The sequence below is a fragment of the Accipiter gentilis genome, chromosome 5, assembly GCF_929443795.1.
Source record: "Accipiter gentilis chromosome 5, bAccGen1.1, whole genome shotgun sequence".
NCBI lineage: Eukaryota > Metazoa > Chordata > Aves > Accipitriformes > Accipitridae > Astur > Astur gentilis.
Genome location: NC_064884.1, coordinates 7,250,421 through 7,277,172, shown reverse-complemented (window position 1 = coordinate 7,277,172; position 26,752 = coordinate 7,250,421). Strand labels below are relative to the sequence as shown.

At 55.1% G+C, this 26,752-nt stretch overlaps 1 protein-coding gene across 2 annotated transcripts in view; it reads right to left on the bottom strand.

Annotated features, from left to right (window-relative positions):
• Positions 1-26,125, bottom strand: part of DSCAML1 (DS cell adhesion molecule like 1) — a 111,828-nt gene extending 85,703 nt beyond the window's left edge. Inside the window, exons 1-3 of one of the 2 annotated variants that reach the window (XM_049801352.1) lie at positions 25,964-26,125; positions 17,126-17,443; positions 13,845-13,991 (exon numbers count right to left, since the gene is read on the bottom strand). In XM_049801352.1, coding sequence (XP_049657309.1) covers positions 13,845-13,991; positions 17,126-17,443; positions 25,964-26,006 — 508 coding nt within the window. In that variant the 5' untranslated portion in view covers positions 26,007-26,125. The remainder of the gene's footprint in view (positions 1-13,844; positions 13,992-17,125; positions 17,444-25,963) is intronic. The other variant, XM_049801354.1, reaches the window with a different exon arrangement.
• Positions 26,126-26,752: the final 627 nt, after the last annotated feature.

Below are 26,752 nucleotides of genomic sequence, written 5' to 3'. Positions count from 1 at the left end.
CACCCCAGCTGTTAAGTCCAGCTTCTTGTGAACGCTCACTTCTTTGCACAGCTTTTGTACTGGGGTAAGTACAAGTGTGGAAAACAAGACGTAGAAAGGTTAATGCTTCTATATGCTCAGGAAGCATTTATGAAAGTGCAGCGTTAACCAACATGCTACAGTTACAGGCACCCATTGAGCATATGACACCATTAAGTTTGTAGTATAACACCGCAAACAAAATGCAAGAGATGCAAGTCAAATGGACATTAAATGACATACACCAAGCAATCTCCAGTGGTGTCACCAGCTTTCATCGCCTGCAGCATGCTGTTCCTCCAAGATGCAAATGAGATCTGGTTTGCAGGGAGAAGCAGCTACAAGCAATCAGTCAGGGTCTGAAGCAGGCTCTGGAGAAGGCAGTGCAATAACTAGCAGGAAGCTTCTCATTTCAACTGTGATCAAAATTGCCCAGCGATGGGGAAACAAAGACCCATGCCTCCCCTGGACCAACCCATGAAAGGTCTCAGTGCCACCAGCCCAGGTCGGGCCAGTTCAATTTGCCAGCTTCCCGGGACCCAACAATTTGACTGCTGTGCGAGGGGACAACACCAGACCGTGACTTCAAGCAGAACAAGAGATTTGACCATTCTTTCCAGGCAGCCACGAGCCTGTTGAACTGTGCCTGTGTGCTTGGGGAGCCCGTGGCCATCTGGGGGAAGGGATTGCCTGGTGGCAGCTGCACAGCCATTCCCTGCACGGGTATTTGCTTGCCTAGACCCACAGCAGCTTTTACAGCCCTGCACACCTGGTGCCCGGCACCAAGCACCGGGCTGGCTGGGGCAAGAGAAAGAGCTACTCGGCGAGCCCAAGCTGCACGCCAAGATGAGCGCTGCCTGTAACAGGTACCCCGCATGGGGACACCAGGCAGGGAGGGAAAAGCGGGCACAGGGAGAGGCCGGGGAGCAGCAGCCACAATGCAGGCAGGGAACCAGCTGGTTGTGACACACAAACAACAGGTACAGCTTGGCCATGTCAATTTACAGCTTCAGAGCTGCTTTTGGTAGAAAGACCCAGAACAGGCAACGGAGGCTCTGGAAAGGAATATTAAACACTGCAGAAATAAAAGGTATTGCTCAAGAGAAAACATAACAAGGCTGAAACTCAGCATGGTGCAGCCTTCAGATGAAGTGGAGATGAGCTGCGAATGAATTGCTCCCTCTTAAGGGAATTTCTTTCTGGCTTTTTAAAGAGGGGGGGCACACACGTCCTTCCCGGCCTCACCAAACAGCCAGCGCCAGCGGGCGCCTGGGCAGGGTGAGACACGGTCCAGGGCTGCTCTCTGGCACCGGAGCAGGAGCATGCGGGAGCCCTCTGCCTGACTGCACCATGGGCTACAGCACCTGCACAGACCCTGCCATCGCCGCCATCTCCGGGAGACCCGCGCCAACCCGCAGTGCCCAGCTCAGCACCCACCGCTACCCTGGGGAGGGTCTCCACGCACATCTGTGGCCCCGCAACAGCAACGGCTTCTGGTGGAGGCAAGCCCCAGGAACAGACCGTGCTCGGTGCCGAGGACGCCAGGCCAGCAGGGCAGCAGAGCAGGGAGCCCAAGCGGGGCAGAAGGGTGTAAAGCAGAAGGACAGGAGCCTGGGCAGAGGCTGGAGCCCTGGGGAGCATAGCCAGCCGGAGGGACCCTCCGCCTCTGCCCCAGCTGTGCACGGGGTCCTGCCGTATGCAGCCTTTTCGCACGTCCCATTTCTTAGTACCATGTGGTTATATGGGAATCTCAGTTTCCAGTTAAAAATAACAGCAGTTTCTAGCCCTCCAAGGTGCAGAAAAACGTGACCTCTAAAAATTCAGAAACTGAAAGGCAAAGCAAATGAGTCCCAAATTTGTCTACGCTATAAACGTCAATTTCTTTTTGAAAGAAATGAATGTTTTTGATGAATGTTTTCTTGAATGCCTGCTTTTGGCAGTGCTGCCATCTGTGAAAAATCTCTGCCACGCTTGCTATTAAGATTTCATTTCCAAGAAGAGTCCATAGCTGCTTTAATAAATGGTTAAAAGATTGTCAGGAGTCCAAAGGGCCAGCAGGTTGTTTACCACAAGTGGCTTCTGTCACCAAGTAAAGCACCTCTGACTGATAAGCTTATAGCCCGCCAGACCACATGCAGCTTCCTCTGCAACCCTCTAACAAGCAACATTTTCAGAAGCACTTTTCCTATGTCGGGCACTTAGGAACCTAATCCCTGTCGACTCTGAACAAGATTTATATTCCTGAATGGCTAGCTCGCTTGTGAAAGAGGTCCCTCGGTCATTTAGAGCCTTGCAGAGATTTCACCCAACGCCCCCGAGTCATTTATTAGCCTTTAATACCAGTCATCCACCAAAAGCACAAACTCTCGCCCCAGCAAGCCCCCAGCCAAGCACTTAGAGCAGGCTCTTGGGTCTGCAGCAGCAGCCCCTCACACCAGGGTCTCCCACCAGCCTTCAGAAGGGGCTGAGGAGACCTCCAACAGCCCCAGCCCAGGCTGCGCCCACCAGCCTGCTACTCGAGAGGCGCGGAGACCCTGCAGACAGCCCTGGGGTGGGAGAAAGCACTCTACCAGTCTTTAAGGCCGCAAACTGCTGGGTGCGCAGCCCACAGCTCACCACGCACCTGTGTCACAGCAGACACAGCAAAGGCTAGCGCTCTGAGGAGCCCTCTTCCAGCATGTTAGCACCAAGGCTTCACAGCTTACGAAATGGAGTCCTGAAATGGCTGGTGTATTTGTAGATCTTGTGCGTGACTAAATCAAGAGGAACAATGAGATCTTTTTCCAGATTCGGCAAACATCAGTATAATAAAAAAAAATTAATTATATGCTTCAACACATGCACCAGAGCAATGCCCTGTATTTTCTCCTAATTGTTCTCCAAGCCTTACAGAGCCACATTTAAATAAAAATGAAGCAGTTATTTAAACCGCAATTAAAGATGGAGCAATTTATTTTTAAACTAGAACTATCGTCAGCAGAGCGGGCGAGGAGGAAGGGGAGCTGCACAGGGACCATGCCCAGTGCCGCGCAGGGCAGACGCCCCAGCCCACTGGAGCCGCACGGCCAGGCACTCCATGAAGGTGGGCTTTTCAGCAGCAGTACTGCACCCAGCGGGTGCAGAGCGCATGCTTCCACGAGCCAAGACCCCCCCCAGGGTGCGCAGGCTGCATCGCTCTCCATGCCCGATCCTGGCAGCTGCTCCTCGCTGGCACAGACCTCAACCGCAGCAGCCCCAGAGCTCTGTGACCGGCCCTCGCCCCGACGCAGCGACCCCAGGGCCTCGGCGCAGTTACAAGAAGGAAGAGGATTTGGACTGTAAGCCCATGCCCCGGCTTAGCCCTCACTCCACCAGCCGAGCTCAACTCCTCCCCAGCAAACATGCAGTCTAGGTAGCGTCTTGGAGCACACCGGGGCCAGGCACTGCAGGTGCGTTTCAGGGAGGCATCTCCACTACTGTGCTCATCTCCTTCTAAGCAGGTGCCCACCACCACAACCCCGGGGTCCCCACCCAAACCCCAGTCCTGCTAGCCCCTGGGAAGTTCACCCAGGGACCTCAGCCCTCCCTGCCCCAGTGAAGCAACCATCAGACAGCGTCCCACATCAGGAACAGGGAGCATCCTCTACAGAAAAGGCTGCCGCTGCGCTGCCGGGAGGGGGCTGGGGAGGGAGGAAGAGAAGCAACCACAACAAAAACCCACCCTCTCTTTTCATAAGACAGCAGAATTTATCAGCCTGCAGCCCTTCACATCTGTCTCCTCATACAAAATGAAAGAGGCTTTGAAAAACAGAGGAGATGAAATAAAGCCGTCTGTGTTAGGAAGCTGGCATCTCTGCCACTGTCACTGTCACCATGGTAGGAATAATGACCGTGATTGTTTCTGCATCTGTGTATGTGCGCGGGTGCACGGGGAGGAGGGGGAAGGAAGACGCACACCCGCGCCACCGCCGCCACCACCACCATGGCCACCCTCCCCATGGGCAAGCACCCCGACCCTGCTCCTGCCCACTCAGGATGAGCTGGCCACGCACATGCAAGCCTCCCAAGTGGACACAGCCGCCATTTCTCAGAGCTGGCTTGGGCATTTTCAAAGGGATTTTGGTGCCTTCCAAGCCCATCAAGCTGGTAGCAGCCCTGCAGAGCGCTCCAGACAAAGGGGGAGGCTCCCAAGGATCCCTTAGGCATGGTGGCCTGTGGCTAGGCATGGGCTGCAGCCCCCGAACAGAGCCCTCCCTGCTGCTGTAGCACCCCTGAGCCCCAGCCGGCTGCCGCCCCTGCGTCCGGCACACACACCATCCTGCCCGGCACATGGAGCAGTGATCACGGCATTAGCTTGAGCTGCTCCAGTGCCTTACCAAAACTCATACCCCAGAGGATTTCAGCTCTCCTTCAGCAGGAAGGTCTTTAAAATGCACAAAAGCATTACCATTTAGCAAATGCCTTCTGAACAGGGAGACAAGACTGTAGCCCTTGTAATTCAGCAAGGCCCTGTATCCTCTAAGCTCAGTTACGCTGGCAGTAAGGAGCAGCAGCAGGTTCAACAAGGTGCAGAAGGCACACATAGCACCAGATTTTATTACACAGCTGAGCTCCACTGCGAGCTGGGCCCCATAACCTTTTCCGAGGGCTGGCTCTCAGCAGAGAAGCCTCTCACAAGGATATGCAGCGCACGGTCCAAGGGTCTCTGAGCTCCTCCAGGCAAGCCCAGCCAACTCGTAAGGCAGAGAACACGTGTCACCACGGGAGGTTAATCAGCCGCCGGCTGCACCTCCGAACCTCTCCCGTCTAGGTCGCTCCCCTTCCCTGCATGCCACCAGAGGGGTGCTCCAGAGGACTTTCCTCTAGCTCCTGACTGCTTGGTAATTTCCCACTAAATCACCATTTGTCATTCAGAGCATAACTGGAATGATCTAGCACGGTGCACAGAGTCACCCTGGGACTCAGGAGAGCCCACACGAAGCATCCTGCTGGCTGCCACTAGCAGACCATTCCTCTATGTATCTCTTCCTGCTGATCTCTTCCTCCTCCTGCTCCCTGTGCTCCCGTGACTTCTTTCACATAAGTCATCTCAATCTTCACACCAGAGCCACTGATGAAGGTTTGTGCCCAGTGGGTATCGTGGCTGTTGTCTCCAAAAAGGCAACCCCCTCCTACTCCTCGGGTAGCTGCCCTGCAAAGGAGCGAGTGGACCACAGAGAGGACGCTCACCACCCTTTGCTCTCGTGCTTCCCGGGGGTCTGTGCACGTTCCCCTCCTTGGCTGGGACCCTCTGCGTGCCCAGGCCAGGAAGCACTGATTTACTATGGGGATGCAGCAAGGCCTACCTGGCACTCATCAACCCCCTCGCCTCCGTCACCGAGGGGCCTGACACGGATCCCAAGCCCTCAGCAGCTCAGGCAGATAGGGGCCCAGCGGCGCAATGTAGGAAACGAACCTCTCGCTGGGTCTGGGTTGGGCATCAGGCAGTGCTTTACAGCCCCCCTGCCTCCTGCAGCTGCTCCAAGCCCTCAGCCATCCATCCCACCCTCTATGCACCATTTGTCCCTTCCCCATGGCACAACTGCTCCTCAGGGTGGCCCAAGATTTACACTTACAGGTACACAAAGAGATAGCAGCTCCAAGAGCTGCTGCTCCTCTCTCTGTCATGCCTTGGAGCTTGTCATGCCATGTTTGGCTCATGCTCTATCACCCCATGGGGCTTGGAGTGGGGGCAAGGACATCACATGGGACTGGGATGCCAAGTGCTAGATCAACAGCACCTTTCCTTTTCCAAAACCCTCTGCATCCTTTCTTCTGCACCCTGCAGAAAAGGTAGTCAGAGCCTTCCTTGCTCTGCTCTTGGACGAAGCATTCCCCTCCTGCAGAAGCTGCAACAGCACAGCAAAAGCAGCAAACAGCTTTGGTTCAGGACAGCCCAAGCTCAGTTTCAGGCAATTCTTCATTTGGGATCTGCCGCACAGGCGACCAGGTTGGGATCCTGCAAAATCGGGCCTCTTGCACCAGGTGAAAGGGGCCAAAGCTGCACCCCCAGCTTTGGGGGCCTCTGGAAATCCACAGGTCCCCGACTTTTCACAGCAAGCGCTCGGCTGCCCAGTGCTCCCAGGATCCAAGGACCTCATCCACACAAAAGGCTGCCCACGAGCATCTCCCCAGATGCGCAAGGGCCAGCACAGCGCAGCCGGGCACCAGGAGCACGTGGCAGCCGGGAAGCGCGCGACGGTGCTCCGCCGCAGCGGCACGTGGACCAGGGCAGCCAGACCTCGGCTAACCCCTGCTGGGCCTGCGACGCTTCCCGGGCGCCGCTCCGCGGGGCACCTGCAGCAACAGGGCGCTTGCGCCTCGCTGTTCACAGGCATTTTATTTACTTGTTGTGGTCCCTTCTTTCGGTGTGCGTGCAGGCGTGTGCGAGATTGTCTCCAACGTGACTCTGCATTATCAGGGCTGTAATGAGCCCTTGTTAAAGTGGATTTGATGGAATAATTATATTCCAAAAAAACCTGCAGGAAAGCTCTCTCCCCTCTTAAAGGGCAGGATCATCAAACGTTCTCACCACATTATTTGCAGTCACACCTTCTGCTGCATCTGCTCCTTTTAAAATCTCTAACTCCAATCTGATCTGAATATATAAATCTGAATTATCACAGCAAAAGGAGATGTGCTCACACCTTTTTTTATCTGTTGCCATGGCAATTAGATAAAATTCACGCCAAGTCTCTGGGGAAGGATGAAATGATTTCAGACAGAATCTCACCCCACTTGGTGAGAAGAACGCCTGGAGCTACTTCCCTCTGTAACAGGTCTGGGCACATGTCGCAGCCAGAGAGGGTGGCAAGGGGTGGGGGAGAAGCCAGGACACCTTTAGAGATCTCAGGATCAACAGAGGAAAAGGTTTTGCAGCACCCCTAGACAGGGTAGGGTGCGACAACGCTCGTTTAAATCACATCAGGCTGCTCCACGCTGCGAGTCAAGCTGTCCCAGGCAGAAGCCACAAAATTTAACTGAAAAGGCCAATTCTTTGCCAGCCTCTTGCCCCACGGTCACAGCTTTCATCTCAGAGCTGTTGGTGCGGATTGCTCTGTGCATGCACCAGGAGGGAGCGGGGCAGGAGACAGCAGCAGCCTGGGCTCCCTCCTGTCCTGGGGGAGGTGGCGGGTCACAGGCAGCCACCAGACCTGTGCTCCACTGCAGGTGACACCAGGGACGGGGCAGCAGGGTGACCTCGTGCCTGACACATTCAGACCTGCAGGCTGCTTGCTCCCAGGCACCTCGCTTTTAAACCAGCCTGGGTTATTCTGTCTTCAAGCAAAACCAAATAAAAATGCTAACAGCCGGTAACGATCCTCAGTAACTTATCTCCTGTCCCCGAGCCATCTCAATGAAGACAAACACATAAACAAGAACCGCCTTTCGCCTCACTGTGTTTATTCTGTCCCAGCTTCCAGCTTTTCTCCAGTAACAGGAGATTGATGTCCCCCAGAACAAGCCTGTTGACATGAGGACAATGCTGAATTATCCAGGCCCTGGCACTTCTGCCCCTCGGATCGTCCCTCCGCGCCCCCCGGGCACACAGCATGCAGCATCCTGGTGGGGAGGGAATGCTGCACCCATAAATCCTCGCTGGGTGTTTAATTGCCAGTAGCCTGATGTTGCGTCCCTAGACACCACATCTCGAGATGGATTGCAGTGGAATTTGTGTACGGTTACCATTCTAATATTTTAGAGAAAAATGTAACAGGTGGCAGATGTTGCAAGGTACAGCAGAGGAGAGCATACATCTTCGGGGTGAACGGCCACATTTAACCACAAGAAAGCTGCTGCAGTTTTATTTCCCACATCACTAAACAGTTGCCTGAGACGAGTTTAAGAATCCCGTGCGCAGCCTTGAGCACTGCAGAAAGGGCTACTCAGGTCAAATTAAGCTCACACCTGGATCACTGCAAACAGATTAGCTTCAGTATTTTCGAAACTCCTAAAAGGCTGCTGTTCGATCAAGAACATACACAAAGACCTACCTAAAAACTTCAGAGAACTCAATTTTCTTTCAGTTCCATCCTTCTGGCAAGCTTTATGTTTTGCTTTCCAGAGAAAGGCCTTTGTGGATATCCAGTGACTAAGTAAGTACACGCGAGTATCTGCAGCCTGCAGAAGATATGTATTAGGGTTGCTGAGAAAAGCAGCACCCTTAGAAATGTCTGTACCTTGAGAAGTGCTGTCTTTAGATTTTTTCCAACACAATCTATCAAGTGTATGATACCGAAGCATCAAGTGGCAGCTCAGCTCTGGGCTTGCCAGTCCAGTAACACTTACTGCCTCCAAATCATTGCTCTTCTGTGCTGCCCTCATGAGTCACAGGCTACTGACAGGCTAGGCATGGTAGGACGACAAAAGTCATCAGCTTTCCCTCGCAGCTGATGCGATGCTGTTACAGCTGTGAGGACACCGCTTTTGTTCTCCAGGGACACTACGGAGAGCCACCCCTGGCAATGTTAGGCCTGCACGCCCAAGTGACACCCACGTCCCAGCCAAGCATACAACCTCCCAAGGCAAATCCCACCGCGCTCATGGGATGCACCAGTGCGGGTGTGCACCGACGGCAGAAGGACCGGAGCCCAACGCCACCGGGAAACCATCCTCCGGGCCGTCCCTCCCACCTGCACGGTGCTCCTGGTAGCACAACAGGCACAGCCTGGGCAGGTGACACGTTTGTGCCAAGGAAGGCAAAGCCAGATACATCTGCATCACCGAGGCAGCTGAGAAACGGCTTGGGTGTAAGCGTACAGGTGTGCATGTGCTCACGGGGTTACAAAAGCCAAGTAGCATTCAAACGAACACGTTGCAACAACAGGGGAGGGGCTGACAAGTGCTCAAAAATCCACTCTTTCTAGCATCTGAAGTAGCTCCCCACATCACCACTTGCTTTTGTAAACTGCAGCTGGACACCCACTCCAAGAGTGCCCACGCACACGGGATCTGCACTAGCACGACTGCCGCGTGCCCAGTTCTGCAGGGCCTGTGACTGCCAACATCCAGTTACAGCCGTGTAACGCACCTGAAGAGGGGACAAGTCAGTGCCATGAATTTCCATTTCTGTGCCACAACAGCCAGACCACAGTAACTAAAGCAGCTTCAGTCGCATAGGCAACATGCTTCCTCCATGACACATCAAAGTCCCACACGTGCCTGTGAGACTCTTCATGTTACCCAGTCTGGTGATAGTGCTTTAAAAATGACAAAAAAGCTGTTTACCACATAGAGTTTCTCCCTCTTTCACTATGGAAAAGGGAGCAAGGTCTGTAAAACATTCTGCTCGGCTGTGGTCCTCCCACAGTCCTCCCATTGCTCCCCCCCAAATACATTCCAAATTCATTGATAGCAACAGAGTTTGCAACCACAGCCTGGGTGTGAAGTGCAATCTTATACGCGGCCCCTGATTCCGTAAGCACTGCTGCTTTGCTCCCAGTGAGCACTAGCCTACATGAAAGGCCCCAGTCCTGCGAGTGGTGCTGCATGTTTGCAACAAGGCTGAGAACAAAAGGCAAGATTGATTTTGATGTGAGCACCAGCAAAGCAAATGGGTTTTTGAAAACCCTATAATTTCTCTGCAACCCTTGACTTCACTAAACACACATTTTTAGACTACAGCACAGTTAGGTAGGCATTAAACAAAAATGAGCTGCACTAATGATGATTTATGTGCGGGATAACCTTCCATAAAGAATTTATCTGTGATTTCAGGGTAAGTTACAGTGTTGCCAAGTTAACCAAAGAATACAACTCACCACCCAAACCCCCTACCGCAGCAGGGCCACGCAGACACAGAGCACTCCCCTGCAATCGCTTTGAGATCCCTTCCAACACAGACACAGTAGGTGCTCCCGAAACGACACGCTTGCCGGGGACTCAGATGGAAAAAAGACTGGCAGAGGCACCCTCTGCAAGGGGACCACTCCTGGGCTGGTAAGAGCAGCAGCAGCCCAAGCACACAGCCGAGGCTCCCTGTGCCGCGTGGGATGCTGCTGCTGCCACCACACCAGCCCATGTGCCGGCAGCAGGGCACCACGGGACCCCCGCGGGGACGGAGGGTTTCACCGAGGCACCTCCACGGTAGAGCAGAGGGCTCTCTGGCGGGGCTTTCTGCTGGCGAGGTGCCTCTGGCGAGCGCTGCCGACGTGAGCCTGTCCCCACAGAGGTCCTTCACCCACCAGCACCCACCTGCCATCAAAAGAGCTGCAAGGCTTGTCTGAAAAGACATGCCTCAAAGGCCCAGCAGCAGAGATTGGGAGCCCTGTAATCCCAATTAAGCACCAAAAGAACCCGCAAAAGCAGCAGAAGGGCCACCCGGCCCATGTTCAGAGCTGGAGGCCTGAGCCTGAGCTCGTGAGAACAGCCACCCCAGGGGAAAAATTCACACCCCCTGTTTGAGCCACACAAGGTTTTGGCTTGGCGGGGGCAAAACCAGAGATGCTAAGGAAAGCAGACATTTACTGTGAAAACAGTCACTTAAAAAGAGTTTTCTGCCACAGAGGGATCTGGCTGGAGATTTTTCCTGCTCCTGCACATTAGGACCGCTCATCTCCTGCTGCACCAAGACTTGCTGGGAAGCCCAGTCTGCCAGAGGAAGCACGAGAGGCAAGTTTCAGGAATAGCAGCAAGTTTGGCACACTAAAGTCAGGAAAGAACGCCATATTACACAGCCAGCTGTAAATACAGCTTGGGCGTACTTCTGAAAGAGCTGCGGCGCTTCCAAGCACCTTTTCTTTTTGTAGGCTGACTGGAGGAGAGCTGTGCAGTGCTGTGTCTGCACAACTGCTTGATCTTACCATTCAGAAAGTGTATCCGTGACTGAGGGGAACTATTAGGCCTCAGCACCACAGTTCAGCTTTTCTCAGCCTTCATGTCGTTCACTCTGAATGGCAGGGACCTCCTCCTCCTCCTCTCCTCATCTTCCTTGTTCAGAATTAGGACAGAAGCAGACGTTTGCCAGAGGTCAAGAAAAGACCATGGTTTTGGTAACAGCAAAGCCAGTTTTAGCTCCAACACAAGAGCAATAAAAAAATAAGCTTCAGGCAGATACTATATTTGTAATCCAACGGCAAAACATGTTTTCTTGTGTTGACTCTGCACTGTAACACAATTTGTATGTTCTGTCTTTAGGGTAATTATTGCTTTAGAATGTTAAAATCGTTCCACTCTAATTAAATCATCGTATTAAAAAAATCCAGCACCACAGCAAACTTGAGAACAAGTCTGGTTAAGATCACGCAAGTGCACGGATGCTGGGTCGACAAACTTGCTGCCGAGCAAACCAGTCACACTCTGCAAACAAGGAGCATGGGCACCGCTCTGCTCCGTCCTGCAGAATCCCGAGGGGCGTGAGCAACCCCCACCTTTCCAGAAAGTGCTGCCAGAGCCAGCATGGCACTGCCAGCTGCTGAGGAACGAACGCCGCAGGTTCTTGTGCCGGTGGACCTTGCTGTGCCCTACTCATCAAATGGCACAAGCCTGGGGTTGGCAGAGCATCACCACCCAAGCACCTCACTAGCCCAGGAGATGAGTGCCATGAACTCCTTCATCCCATCCACCGTACAGAAATCCACCCTGCGCTTACTCATGCACGCAGATGCAACCGTTTCCTGGAGTCGAGCAGGGAAGGGCTGGCAAGGCTGTGGTGCCAGTCTGCACCCTACCAAAGGGTGCCATGCCTTTTCCAAACATCAACTGGCCTCCAGGGTAGGCCTCCCCAAACACACTTTTAAACAGGTCTCCTGAACCACCCCGAGGTTTCTCACCCACTGAACAGAAATGGACATTTCCACAGTGTTCCAAAACACCCTGAAGTGCCAGAAGCTCCTCACACAGGCTCACGCTCAAGGAGGCCATTTGTAAGCAAGAATCTCCCTTTCCAGGCAAAAGGCTGCTGTGGACGTGGGCTGGCTGCCGATCAGCGCAAGCTCCTCGCTCTGAATGCCCATCTGGGGAAGACCACTTTCCCAAGGCAAAGAGTTTCACGTCATATTTCATCCCAAGACCATCACAAAGGGGTCAGTGCTGGGGAGGAGAGGCTCTGCAGACTCAGGTCCTGACTGTGAGAAGGCAGTTGGCTCCCAGCCCCAGCATTGCAAACCATGACAGGCTCTGTACCAGCAAGGGCACAGCCTTGGTCAGGAGGGTCCCCAGTGCTCCCCCGTCAATCGGTCAGCCCGGTTCCCCTGCCATGCAGGGGGCTGCACGCAGACCCTGCCGATGCAGCGCAGCCCCGGGGGCCATCGCTCACCGGCACAACCCCCGCAGCACTGCTTCCCTTTGCCTGCCTCCAAGCGCAAGGGCTGTGCAGAGTCAGCCAATTAGCTGCACTCGGGAGGCACCACAGTCTAGCGGCAAGAACCACCGCAGCCCTCAGGAGAACCTGTCACCCCTCTCCAGGTGAAGCGCCTCGCTCCTTAAGCTCCTTAAGAAAGAAACATCCCTGCAGGAGGGATTAGAGCAAGTGGCTTCTCATGCTTGGTCAGCAGCTGCCCCAGCAGGCGCCAGGCTCGCGCCCACTCCCCGTGCCGTCTGCCCTCCTGCATCTGCTCCCCACAGCACTGCCAGCACGGCAACACCGGCCCCAGGAGGAGCATCAGGACTTGCTGACCTGTGAGCAAATATCAAGCGCAGAGCATTCACTTTGGGCAAAATCCTTTAATTCTCTCTGGATCCCCCTGGGGAAAGCAGTATTGATCGCTTTACTACTAGCTTACACATGCTGTGCCGGGCAGCCAGCACTGCCATCAATACCGGCTCCGAGGAGGGAGCCAAAGGGTCACCCCGGTACACGGGGACAGGGGACTGACCCCATGCTGCGCCCAGCACCTGCCCGCAGCCCCTGCGCTGCTTCAAAACCTGCAACAAGTCAGGCAGGAGCACAGGAGCCAGAGCCCACAGTACTAGCATGGCTCAGCAAGAAGTTTGTCCGGTTACTTTCCCCCGCCGCAGAGCTGCACAGAGGTGCCTGGGAGGCTGTGTCCCGCTAGTGCTCCAGCCACCTCTCCTCCCTGTTCCCCAGGGGACCAGCTGGGGGAAGACCCTGAGTTCAGAGGCTCTCTGCTCCCATGGGAACCCGGAGTGCTCTGCGCCTACCAAAAAGTCACAGGGAACTACCCATGGACAAATCAGCCAGAGCTGCAAAGTCCCTGCATAGAGACGGCCGCTGCTGTCTCTCCCACAGGCCCCTTCCCTGCAGATCAATGTCAGCACCGAGCGGGACACTTCCCAGGCTACGAGGCAGGCACATGGGACAGGGAGGCCAAGCAGTTTCCAGGTGCCAGCACGGGGAAGAGGTGCACGATGCCATTTTTACTGAATTCCTTTTCCCATGGCCGAAACAGTTGTGAAAACTTGCAAGAGAAGCTGGAATATTTACTTGTGCATCATGCTGACAACATGAAAACCAGCACTCACTGCAGGAGTCGCGACACAGACAGCACGGGCAGGCTCTTTTCCTGTTGCCCCAGCCCCAGCTGCCAGGTACCCAAAGCAAGCTGGCTCGCAGGAGTGTGGGAGAAGCCAGGATGGGGCACACCTGCTGTCACGCTTACACCAACCGTCCCCGAGCCCAGAGATACACAAAGTACCAACCACAGCACCAAGGAAAGCCTGAACACAACATGCCTGTTCACGCCACCAGCATTTTCGAGTGTGAAGCCGCAAGATGGTCATCAATAAAAGCCTTTGCTTGGGCAGCATGAGCACGGACGATAAGCCAAAAAAAGGCCCTCCACAACAGCGAGTTTCACACATGGCAAAGCAGGTCAGATTTTCCAAGAGAACAGTGGCTCCTCTCTTACCTGGGATGATAGAAACGGTGTCTTTCTCCCAGGACACAACACTAACGTATTCCTGCACTGAAGAGGGGATGAGGCACTTGAAAACAGCCACGTTTCCACGCATCGACCTTTGGTCCTCCACGCGAACGGTGTACGGTTCCCTGAAAACTGTAGAGAAAAGCAGATGGTTGGTAGCATGACAGCGCTGGAGGAAAACACACTTCCTTTTGCTTTAATCCCACGTTTCCCAAACAAACCAACCCACCCAGCCACAAACTACTTCCACCCAAAATACTTGGCTCACCTTCTTGGGGAAGAAAGCAGCTCTCCTTTGGAGACCTCAGCCCCATGCTCGGCATGCAGAGGGGATGTCTGGCCCAGCTCCTGCGGCTGGGACCCTGCAACAGTCCCCAGCATCACCTGAGCTTGCCACCGAGGCAAGCAATTTAGGAGAGCAGATGACAATTTTCCAAGCCATGCCACAGTGGGAGCTGTGAGTTGTCCCCACCACGTTGCCCTATTCCTCAGGGAGAGGATCCTCTTTGACAGCTCCACGCTGCTCCCTAGACCTGTGACAAAGAACTCCCCAGTGCCACAATCCTCCAGTGGCACTCGCTAGGTAAGGTGAATCCACCCCAGCCTCTTCAGAAAGACAAAAAGATGTCACCACGCCCAGTATCACATGCAGACACCATAAACTCCTGAAGTTTAAGTATAAAACACAGTGAGTGCAGGTGCCTCCTCAGGGGGACAATAATTGTGCCCTGCAGGACATGGGTACCTGGGCATCACTATCACAAGGGACATGCGTTCACTTCACCATTTAACACCACCTCTTGGCCAGAACAAAAGCAGCCCAAGAAATGTCCTAAGATAGAGCTCCTCAGCAGCCCCAAAAGGAAGGCATTTTCCCTGAGTGGAAAGCACCTGCTGGCAACGCGTGGCGTACAAGTGAGCAGCTGACAGTATTTCAACCTCGATTTTCCCAGGCTTTCAGGGTACCCTGCTCTGCTGCGAGAGGTCAGTACAGAAGCAGGGGCACATCCCAGGCTCCAGCCCGGGGTGCATAGTGACGCTTGCCAGCCAGCTCTGCACACCAGCTGCCTGGCAGAGGAGACCAGCAGCAGCCATGAGACATTCAGTTCCAAGCTGCAGAGGGCTGGCCCACCTTCGCCTCTCCTCCTGCACCCGCCTGCAGCTCGGCCGCCCACCCGTGCCAGGGGAAAGCAGGGAAGAGGGTTCGGAGCGGCCTCTGGCTCGCTCCAGTTATTTACCCCGGCAGGGAGGACGAAGTTCTGCACCGTGAGGGCACAGGGAGAAGCCTACTGTGGAAAGGGACTCCATACCCAAAGCAGACTAGCTAGCAAAAGCCCCCATAATCAAGTGGAGCAGGAGCTTTGTTCACGGGCTTTAATGGGGACCATGAGGAGCATCCAGACCAGCCTACCACATGGTCACCCCTGCCACAGCTGCCCCAACCCGGAGCAGCCCTCACACAGGGGCACCGGCGGCTGCCCCAGCAGCTCTGCCCTGCACCAGCTGCCACCGGAGCTTTTGGCTTTTGGCTGCCTCTGGGAATAATTCCCACAAAGATAATGTGCCATGAAAGCCAGGACTTGGCTCTGCTGCTGGCTTGCCATAATCCCAAGGAAGTCCTCAGCACGTGGGAGAAGAGTGAAGCAAAGGCTGCCCGCCCGGCAGGAAGGCAAGGACCAAGACAAGCTTTCTCCCATGCAGTGCATCCGGAGCACCAACTGTCTGGAGAGGCAGTGTTGCTATCCTTGCTGCTCAAGCCCGGGGCACCCACAGCCCCTGGCACCATCGCCTTTGCAACCCCTGCAGAACTCTGCAGTTGCAAGCCACATCGAGCCCAGGGTCAGCAGCACCAGAGGGGCCATGATCGTCCACTCGGAAGCACAAGCCATCCCCACGACGGTAATTGCCTGCTGCAGAGCACAGAGCCAGCCGGGGTGCTGTAGCGCGGGACGCGGTGCCACATGGGACATGGACACGTCACCCCACGTCAAGGGGCCACTTGCCCTGATGTGCCCTGGGGTGCTGGCAGGCACCAGCTGGCCACGGCCCTCGCCGTTGCCCGGCTGCCCCATGGGAAGCCCAGCCTGTGGTGCCCGGCACGAGGAGGGCAACAGCTCCACGCTGCACGTCTGCCTTTACTACACCCCATCTGTTGCCGTCCTTCCTCCACCGAGCTGTGGTTTATAGGTAACCTGATAGTGCTGGTAAATAATTCACTCTGCGGAAGGGGGTTAATACCAATTTACTCTGCAGTACAAGGTATTAAAATAAAAAACCCTGTAGTCACTTCTGTCATGTTCCCTCTGCTAGCCCCGCTTTTAATAGGTTACATAATGAAGCCATTCCTGGGCTATTAGCCCTCCTCAGCCTGGTCAATAATTTACTATAATGGCTTTTGGAATCAGCTCTTTGCCATATTCCTTCTTTTTTCTTTGCTTAATAAGCTTTGGCATGCTGGGGCTGGATGCTACAGTGGGAACAGACAGGCTTGAGGAGGGCTGAGGGACACAGTGGGGGTCTCCCTGCTACGGACACACGTGGTCCAGCTCCTCCTGCAGCTGTGAAAAGCCCTCACGCGTGCTTGGGTGTGACAATATCGGTTCAAAGGAAGAGGACCTCTCCTGCCGCAAGGCCACAACTGCACCATGGCATCCAGGCACTCGCTGGAGACCCCCAAGCTGCACATCCCTTCCCTGCTTGTCACCCCGATCCTCCCCCAGCCAGTAATCAGCCCGAGTTTGAGCCAGCTCATAGTTGGGGCAGGATGCTGTTTTGCAAACGTGTATTAGCAGGCCTGCTTACCCAGCACCCTGCCCTTCTCCCTGCCCTCCGTCCATGCAGCATCGATCAATCCCCTCGCAAGAGTCCAACACAGCAGCCCTGGTTCCGTGCTCTGCTCCCAGGGCGGGCAGCTGCAGCACTCGCCTTGCGGCAGGGCTGCTAGTGCAGCCCAAGGTGCAGGCAGAGCGGCACAGCACGGCAGCCCTCACGAGGCAGCAGGCACTTGGTCCCACTACTCCACGCAGGATGGTGATGACCCCAGTTGGCAGCGGAACTGCCTGCTCCCATCCCCATCCAAAACAGCCTGGCTTCACGGGTGGGACAGTGGTACTGCTGTCCCAACACCGGCATGCTGATGGTCAGCAGTGTTACTGGCCCACACCAGGGAGACAGAGGTGAGCAGGGTGTGCTCGCCAGGCCAGCTGGCAGGCCACAGAGAAGACCAGCACCTCATCCAAACCCCAGCACCCACAGAGAGCTCCTACCTGCTTTAACACGGATATTTGGGCTCCTGATTTTGCCAGCCGAGTTCTCCGCGGTGCAGAAGTAGTCGTTGTCGTGGATAAAGCTATTGAAGGCTGATGGCGAGAAGGGATAGAGCTGCAAAGTCCCATTGGCATGGACATGCCGGATGTGGGGCACATCGTAGATGTCATCACCTGTGGCCAGGTACCACCGAAGGACGGCGCTGGGTGACCCTGCTGCCGGGCAGGGGATCACCACCCCCACTGTGCTGGAGAAGGTGACCTGCTGGATAGAGTCGTTCACAAAGTAGAGGCTGGTTCCAACATCTTCAGTGTGTGCTGTGGAGGAAGCAGAGGCCACAATGGCAGGGGGTTACTGCAGAAATCACCAGTCCCCACTAGCACAGTGAGCATCCCCCAGCACAGCTGCCCCGAGCCCAGCCCCTGGATCCCACGCATGGCAGAGCAGGGGAGCGGAGGACTGTCAGTGCCTGGGCTGGAAGCATAAAGGCCACCTTCACAGGCCAGCACTCTTGCTGGCAGCATGGATCAGGGATCACAGGCACCTAAGCAGGACAAGTAGGGGCTGTGCAAGCAAGGAAGGGTACCCAGGGTATGACCCCCCAAGGCTTCCCCGGGTGACCGTAGGCACCCAGGTGGCTCTGAGCATGTGGTCCGACCACGCCTGAGCGCCCACGGGCCTGAGGAGACCCATGTGCAGCACTGACGACAAAGCAAGCACTGCAAACCACCACCGTCTCTCCTCCAAATCCCGATGTACCCCAGCCCGGAGCAGCCAGGAGCCAGCCAGCACCCCTGTGCCTCATCAGCTCCCCAGCATGGCCCCAGCCAGCCTGCAGCTGCAGCTGCCCATTGGCAATGCCGACACATCCAGTGCAAACCTCTCCCAAGCAGGATAGAGATCCTTCCCGTCAGCCTACCACTGCCTCCAAACACTGCAGAACCCCCAGGAGAGGGGCAGGAAAACTGGGTGCAGTGCTGCTCTCCGGTCCCAGAGTCAGAGGGAGGGGAAGCCCAGTCCCACACAGCCTGGCACGAGGCACCCCTGCACTACCCAAGCGAAGACGGAGACATGCAGGGTTCAAGGGCACAGTCCAAAGCAGATCTTGCAGCCACCCGGATGCCCAGGAGCAGCTTTCCAGGGCACCACAAGTGCTGCAGAGAAACTCTTCCCTTCTTCAAAACGAGGGAAGGGATCTCTTCCCCCATCTCCTCCAGTCTCTCCTTCCCACTCTCCAGGACCACGAGCTCCCCCTTCTCAACCAAAGCAAGCAAGATTGCCTATAAATAAGGATGAGGAGGCCCCCAGTCACTTAGATCCGTTTTCTTTTTTTAGTCACGCTCTTTCCAAGTGGGCGGAAGGACAGGGATATAGAAAGCGGCCCTCGGCGGGTGTATTAATAGCTCTGGCTGAGAACACCGCTTGTGGTGCCGCAGAGCCAATAAGCGGATCACTACCGTACCGCCAGTTCAAAACGAGTCATGGGGGACCCTCCGTGACCTCGATTTCTTAACTTGGGGAGGAGGGGACAGGAGCAGGGGAGAAGGAAAGCCTCATCAGGACAGATAGCCTTGCCTCAGCTCTGAGGGCGAGCGCAGCACGGGTGCTCGCCTGAGGAAAGGCTGCTTGAGTGTCCCTGGCCGCAGCCGCTTGCATCTCCCCACGAAGCTTCCTCCAGTGCCCGGTGGCGGCGAGCACAGGCCTCTCCTGCCTCGGTGTTGTACCACCAGCCCGCTCCATGTTGTCCTTGACCAGGTCAAGACAGGAAACCCTGAAACACCTCAGCTCTTCCCAGAGCAGAGTCCTCTCTCCATCCTGCTCCCAGCTGGATGTCCAACCTCATGACTCTTTCAGCACCCAGGAAATCAGAGGCGAGAGCATCTGGTTCTTGCTCTCCACACACTCTGCACCGCATCGTCACCTAAATGACCCAGTTCCCTCCTTTGCCTGCTTGGAGCCCTGTGGCCCCACGTCAGGGGCACTGCGCTGCCAGAGCTGCCCAGCAAAGCCATCCATGTGCTGGATTAGCTGACTAGCAAGGTCCAGCACTGCCACCACACAAGACAGCAGATTTATAGGTCATGAAAGCATCTCCATACCTCCCCACGCACCAGCCCCCCGTGTCCACGCACAGGTAGAAGTAGAGAAAGATATTTATTTTTTCCTCCCTCGCTGACAAGCGCCCAAAGAGCGATGGACCAGAGGAGTAAAGCGCTCCAGCCCAGCCTCCCATGCAGCAGTGCCAGGCTTTGCAGAGCTACAAGGCCACCGCACGGCCCTGCAGATGTCATTTTGTGACATCTCCAGGCTGGTTTGTCGTCATGAATCAGCATTTCCCTTCATCAGAACAGCGCGGTGCTTCTCCCAAATACGTGACAGAGAAAAAGCACATTTGCAGACAGAGGAAGGAAAACAAAGCACGCACAAGCAGCAGCATGCTCTTTGTGGTAATGCCTGTCGCCTGAGCAAAGCAGAAGACGGCCGGAGCCAGGGCACACAGTGTGCCAGGCATGCAGCAAAAGCCACCCTTTGCCCACCTGCCGGCTTTGGACCAGGAACACCCTGCTGTGCTTAGCACCCCATCACCCAGCTAGCTTTGCCCCAGGGTCCATCCAACATCTCCACCCCAGATCCCTGACCACAGTTTGAGAAGGCTCCTGCCATAAGAGAGATCGGAGAGCATCCGCAGCCTGCCAGGGAAATCTCTTCTTCCCAGGCAGCGCCCAGGAAGCTTTAGAGACGGATGGGTGAGGGGCTGGGGCGAAGAGTGGAAAAATACCTCGTAAACAGAGAAATTCAGATTACCCGTAAAGCTTTTTCAGGTCAAAGGGGGAAATGGATTTTTAATAGAAAATGGAAGTTATGGGATTGGCAATAGTTATGTGACAGACGCATAGAGTTAAATCCATATAATCTCCTTTACCATTTAGCATTGAGCACCATCTTAATTCCACGTTTCATAAAACTGTCTCCAAATCACTGAGAGAGATTAAAAATTTAGAAATAGCACTGCAATATTTTTAAACCAGAAATCACTGCTCACATCTGGTCAGATGTGCTGACCCTAACCTAAATATCGAGGGCATTAATTCACATGAACCTGAAAAGAGGAGGCTAGGGCAGCCAAAACAGAACAGTTTCTGCTGGGGAAAACGCAGCAACGCAGGCACGCAGCACTGACGCTGGAGATCAGTCTGCTGGTAGCTGGAAGCTACATGAAGCCCAGTGCGTAGCCAGGCACCGTCTAGCTTGCTCTGAAAGGCATGTATTTTAAGTTATCAGAGTGCAATCTTCTTAAATTGTAGTAAATTACAACCTAGAGGTATTGAAATATTAATATCTCTATCAGAGCTGGGAGAAGCAAGTCATTTTGCTATCATCCCTTTGGAATATTTACTAGCCTAAATCGCTGGACTTTCCAAACTCCAATACCTTCAGCGGCACGGCCAACCTCGGCACTGCAAAGCGCTGCGCCGTGCAGAAAGCACTCATTTGCTCTAACGAGCGGCTAAGGCAGAGCGGCCGTAAACTAACCCCAGGATCTGTCACCAAGCCACGGATCTCTGGAAAAGGCAGCCAAGATGTAGGTGCAAGTCCTGCACAAGGAGCGGCACAGGCTGACCTCAGCCTGCGTAAGCACAGAAACGCTGTCACCTCCCAGGCGAGTGCCCAGCAAGGCAACCCCTCCTCTCCTCCAAACCTCACAGGAAGAGCCCTTCCTTTGCGAGGAAGTGGATCTAGGACTGGTCTGAGACAACAACCAACTTCATGCTAGCGCAATTAGAGAGCCGTTTCCCCTGCGTTAAGGAGCTTGTTCTGAGGTGCACGTAGATCATCTGTGTTGGCACACTACTTGCTCAGCACCTCCAGCCAGTCCCATGCCCACCCAAAACCCAGCAAGCCTCTCAAGGCTGAGCAAGGTCTTTTGGACATCAGTAACTGGGCGGAAACCCAACAGAGATGGGAAAAGGCTAAACAAGTTCTGTTTCAAGGGTGTACATGCAATCCTCTGGGCATGGCCAATCCAGTCTGGGCTGACACCGTTCCTCTAAAGGGGTGGTAGAGGCCTGTGACTGCCCGAGTACTTCTTTACAAAAGAGCGGCTACTGGAAGCTTGACCATTTGCTGTCATTAAGCGTGTTGCTGGCATTCCAAAGGAGGTTTCGCAGAACCTCAGAAAGGGCAGGCGCTAGGCTCGAGTTCACCTTATCCCACTGGCAGCACCTTTCTCAGGGCCTCCCTCTTGGGCCTGGCAGTCTGACCACCCAGGTGTCCAGCCCAGCCCTCCTCCAAGGCCAGGTGAGATGCTGCCGAGGCAGCACCAGAGCAGAAAGCCCACCTGCAGACCAGCCAAGGGACTGTAGGAGCCACTGGGGCTTCTCCAGCCACCAGCTGTAATGGCTGCAGGGATGTCATGAAGAACAGCAGGCTAATCACCACCTCACCACTCATTTATTATCCTCATTAAGGGTGCTTGACACCTGCCCTGTTCAAGGAGAAAGTGAACCCAAGCTTGGCACGCACTGCCGGGTGGGAATTACAGGTAGGTGGCAAGTCCTAATCTTTCCTCTCTACCGCTTTAAACTATGACAGTAATTCCATCACATACTGCCCGCACATTTGTAATGCTGGAGCAGTCTTTGGCCCGCCCTGGCATGAGCTTCCTTCAAGCCCTCATCTTCAGGACACTTTTAATAGCCTTTCTTCTAATGAATGGAGTGACCTTGGAGCTGACAGAGCGAGAAGTGGCATCTCTGAGCATCACGGAAGGGATGGGAAGAGAGGCAACAAGACAAGGTGAGAAAGAGGAGGCTGGTACCCTCTCAAGCGGAGCACAAGAGGTGCATGCACCCTGCCAGGAGCGCAGCACAGCCCCACAGGATGCCACCCCCCTGCAGTGGCTTTCCAGCCCAAAGGGTTAAAGCCACAACTCCAGCTGAGTGGCCTCCCCCATGCTGCACCCTTTGGGGATCCGGGGGGGTGGAAACTGTGCCACGAAATGCTGAGCAACAGCCTGGGGCATTCAGCTGGTGCCCAGCACTGCGGCAAGTACCTGCCGCAGCACCTTCCGTGCCCCGGCCTTGCATTTCAGCTGCCGCAGGAGTCCCACCCTTGTGGCACAGGCCCTCTGGCCCGAGCACCGCGGTCGGTCCCAACTGGCAAACTGAAGCGGGAGCAAAGGGGAACACTGCCTCTGGTGCTCTGCAGGTAAGGGCACCGCTCAAACACGCTGGAAGCGCAAGCTGCCTGCTCCTTAATGCATCTGCACGGAAATTAAGGCCTGAACCACCTCCAGCTATTACAACAGCACCCAGGCTGAGGCTGTAACCCTTGCCTGGAAAAAAAAACCCAAAACACCAAACACTTCTCCCCCCTGCTTTGCCTGGCCCCTGAACCTCCCCCATCAGCTTGCTGGAGGCACCAGTCTCACCACCCCATCTGCACCAGGGGCTGACCCAGAGCTGGACATCCCTCAGCTCCGCACCACCTCCTGAGCCCCCCAACCTGCCCGAGCTCCCCCCAGGGGCCCTCTGCTCTGGGGGGTGAGGAACGAGCCCGGGGACCACAGGCGATGGCCTCTCCCTGCCCTTCCACAGCCCACCTCCATGTCTCAGCCCCGCTGAATACAAAGCCCGAGGAGCTGCAGCTGAGTCCTAAGGGACACGTGGTGACATTGCCAAGCCAGGGTGACAGCAAGGTCCCCCCTGGGGAGGCTGGGGCCAAGCCCAGCAGCCTCGAGGGGAGAGCAAGGGGACGCGCCAAAGGCTACACACGCCTGCTGCCGGGCTTCCTCCAGAGCCGCCGGTCCCTGCCATCCAGCACACCGCAGCCCGCACGCTCGTTTGACAAGGCGGAGATGAGGATTTCCACCATGCGGCCGACAGGTATGAGAAACGAGGGGAAGGGATCAACAGAGCAAGCTCTGAAACCTCACTCACCTTCTCCTTTCCCCCTCTCAGTTGTGCTCGCTCCCTTCTCTCAGTGAGAGGAGCCGCCGACACAGCCCTTTCCAAGAGGCAGCAGCTGGGGCCGGCAGCAAGCATTAGCAAGAGTCGGGAAATGGATTTCCTAAATATTTGGTACAGCTCTGCTGGCAGATGATGGCGGCAATATGCAGATTGCATGTGGTGGGGCTTATTTCTTACGGATCTACAAGCAGGGAAAGGGTACCTCACAAAGTCATGGTTATGTAAAAATACGTAGCTGGCTACAATTGAGATTTCAAAGACAAGAAACACTCCGCACCCAAACCTGCCGCTGCAGAAGCCTCCCGGTAAAGCATGCGTCGTAACAACTGCAACAACCAAGCACCTTCCTCCTTCGTGCCCTCCTAGGAAGATGCGCTTGCTACCAGCCTGCTTATTTGGGTGCAAGATGCCTTCACGCTACCCAAGGCACAGCTCAGAACCCGTGTGCTGCCACGGCAGGAGAATTCCTGCCCCAGAGAAAGGCTTCCAGTTTGATTCTCGCACCCGGCTCATCAGCTGCTTCGAAGGACAAAGCGCTTCCCATCCCTCCACCTCGGGACCATATGGGCAGAGACTGGAGCAGCGTAGTGGAAAGGCACCCTGTGCCACGGCTGCCCAAAGCTAAGCCTACAGCTCCCATGCAGCCCCCATCTCCAGGCAGGGCTGCTCAATAGTGCATCCCTGGCGCGAGGCATTCGCGCGAGGCACAGCGTATTCCTCCGGAGAGCAAATGCATCACGAAACGTGAGGCTTGCCTATATCGATTTTCTGGTCCAAAGGCAGGAGCAGCCCTAAGCCCACGGCAGGTGCAGGTGAGGGCTCTGGGCAAGTTGCCACCGTGGCTCCTTGTGCTGGGAAATTTTGGCTCTCCACAGGATAAACAAACACCGGGCACGGCACGCCAAGGAGTTCAGCACTGCAGGCTTCTCCTCCGTGCAGTTAATGAGGTTTCCATGTTTCATTTCAGAGACAAACGAGCGCTGTGCCACACTGGGGGGCCGAGATGGGGAGAGATTAAAGAACGCAAGCTGCATAGTTCACTGCACCCAATACAGGAACATAATGTAAATATAATGCCAATATAAATCAGGTGGTAGAGAGATCCAGTAAGAGCACACAGGGAGACGCTTTCCCGGCTCCAAGCCGCTCAATTTTGCCCAGTCTGCTCTCCATCACACCACTCGCCACTCACCTCCCCTCCTCCTCTGCCCGCCTGCTCTCACTCACACTGCCAGACGGTCTTTCTGCTCAACTCCCCGTTTGCTTGCCTGCCCACCACCCATTTTTGTGTTTTTTCGAAGCGGGGAAGAAATAAGCCGCTACAGCCCATCGAGGGATTTCTGAACTTCAGCGGTCCCCCGGATCAAATGTTTATTTGCTTTCAGTTTCTACTTGAGCTCTTGTTCTACAGCAGGAACACGTTAAAAGGATGTGCTTCGATGCCCAGAAATATGAAATATCTGAAAGGTTTATCGTGCATTAAGCAATTCATTTGGTTTTATCCTATTATTCTAATGAAACTTCCATTGTATTGCTGTCCTCTCTCTGGAACCGTTTCACTTTAACACTTTCCATCACCAGGACTGTTCCATACTGAAGACACCTTTTAGTTCTCAAAAAAGAGAAAATGAGGCCAGGAGGAGTTGTGCTAATGGAGGCTTTTAATTTGCTCTTCTCTGAAGAGATAGCTCTGTGGGAAGAGATCCATTTTCCAAGAAGCTGGGGCTGAAAACACCAAAAGCGCTAAGCCCAGTGCAGCTCTTTATTATTTTGACTGCTGGGGGGGGGGGGGAATCACAGGATCCTCGATGGTTATTTGTTTTTGGTTTTGTTTTTTCCTGTTAGCACAGTAAAAAATGCAAATGTAAGCAAAGCAGACGCTGGCACGTTCAGCTCAGCAGACCCTAAACACAATAGCGATTTTGGGTAAAGCCCCCAAATGCAGCTTTCCTCCAGCTCGAATAAAGCAGCTATTCCATAATTAATAATTGATGGAATAATTGATCATCACCACCACACAACCGGACAGGATGCCCTATTAAACCTCGGTAAATATTTTTCATTGGATCAACATTCGGAGAAAGGGGTAACATACTAGGTGGCAAGCAAAGTAAGGAGGCAGCTCCGTTCCCTTTCTTTCACTTTCCTCCTTCCCTAAAATTTCACCCTTGCTGTTGTCAAACGTCAAAAAAAGGTAATTAGGGCAAATGTCATTTCACATCCTCCAAGCAGACAATTTTCCAAGAGGCGGGCGCTTCCATCGCCGCATCTGTGAGTCGGGTCATGTGCAAAGAGGCAATTTATTACCGGAACGCAATTAAAAATTCCCACAGATTCGGAAACGGGCAATTCCTTTATGTAACATCGATTGATTGTTGTAACAAACGCGCTGAGATTTAACTACCCGTGTTATGCGAGGCTCCTCGCCTGCCTTTTTTAACTGCCTCTATAGCAGAGACTGGGTTTGGAGTGTTCCCTCGATAGATATGCACAGCGTTCCCTTAATCTCCAACTTTAATTCAATCTCTAAGCTTTGAGGGTGCGTCTCCTCAACACGCTGGTTCCATGGATCCCCCCCCCCCCCCGCCCCCGGTTTTTAGCAAGCCGCTGGGTTCCCCTGATCCAGCCTGCCGGCAGGGCAGGATGCGATTTGGAAAGCACGGCTGGATTCGTCCTGCCTGACGGGCTCAGGCTTTTTGCTCCAAGCGCTCCGGGAGAGCGGGGACCCGGAGCGCCCGAACGCCGGCGCCGCCGGGGGATGCTGCGTGTGGCCGCCGGCACCGGGACCCCGCTCCGCCCGGGGCGAGCGCTCCCCCAGCCCGGGGAGTACCCACCCGCCCCTGCCCGCCCGCCCCAGGGCCGACGTACCTTTCCGCAAAGAGTACAGCAGGAAAAAAGTTACCAGCCACATGCCATAAAGAGCAGCGCTGGCCCCGGGCTGCGGCGCAATAGCGGGCGGTGCGGTGCCCCCGGCGTGCCGCGCTCCCGGCCGCCGCGCTGCCAGCCAGGCTGAGGTGCCCAGCGCCGAGCTCGCAGCCGCTCCTCCTCCTCCTCCTCCTCCTCCACCCCCCCTCTCCCGGCGAGTGGCGTCGGGAGGGCGGGCCGGGCTCCCGCGCTCTCCCCGCCCCCGTCGGGCCGCTCCCCGCCGCCGAGGCTGAGCTCTCGGCCGGGCTCCCGCCGGCCCCCGCACCTGGCCGGCTTTTCCCGGGCTGCCCCGCCAGCAGCTCTCCTCCTCGCCGGAGGAGAGAAATGCGGCTTTTGCACCGTCCCGGGCTGCTCCTGCGACACGGGACGCAAGCCCGGTGGGGCCTGGCGGACTTCGCTACCCCCTCATCCCTCCAGCCAGCAAGTAACAAACCAACTCCACTTAATGTTTCGCTTTGGGGTGTACTTATCAAAGGCTTAATTCAAGCCTAGGATCTCACTCCCGGCGACTTAGTCGCACCAAAGCCAATTTGTCTGGACCACTAGAGCGGTTCAGAATGCCTCTTCCGGAAGCGATTATAGCAGGTTTTCTTGGCTTTCCAAAGCAGCCTTTCCAATCCCGATTTGTTGGAAAATAAACAGAAAGAGAGACTGAAGCATTCCGACTTCAAACAAAACGACAACGCATGGCAGACCAATTTTGAAAAAAGCACTGTTTAGATTCAGTTGAAA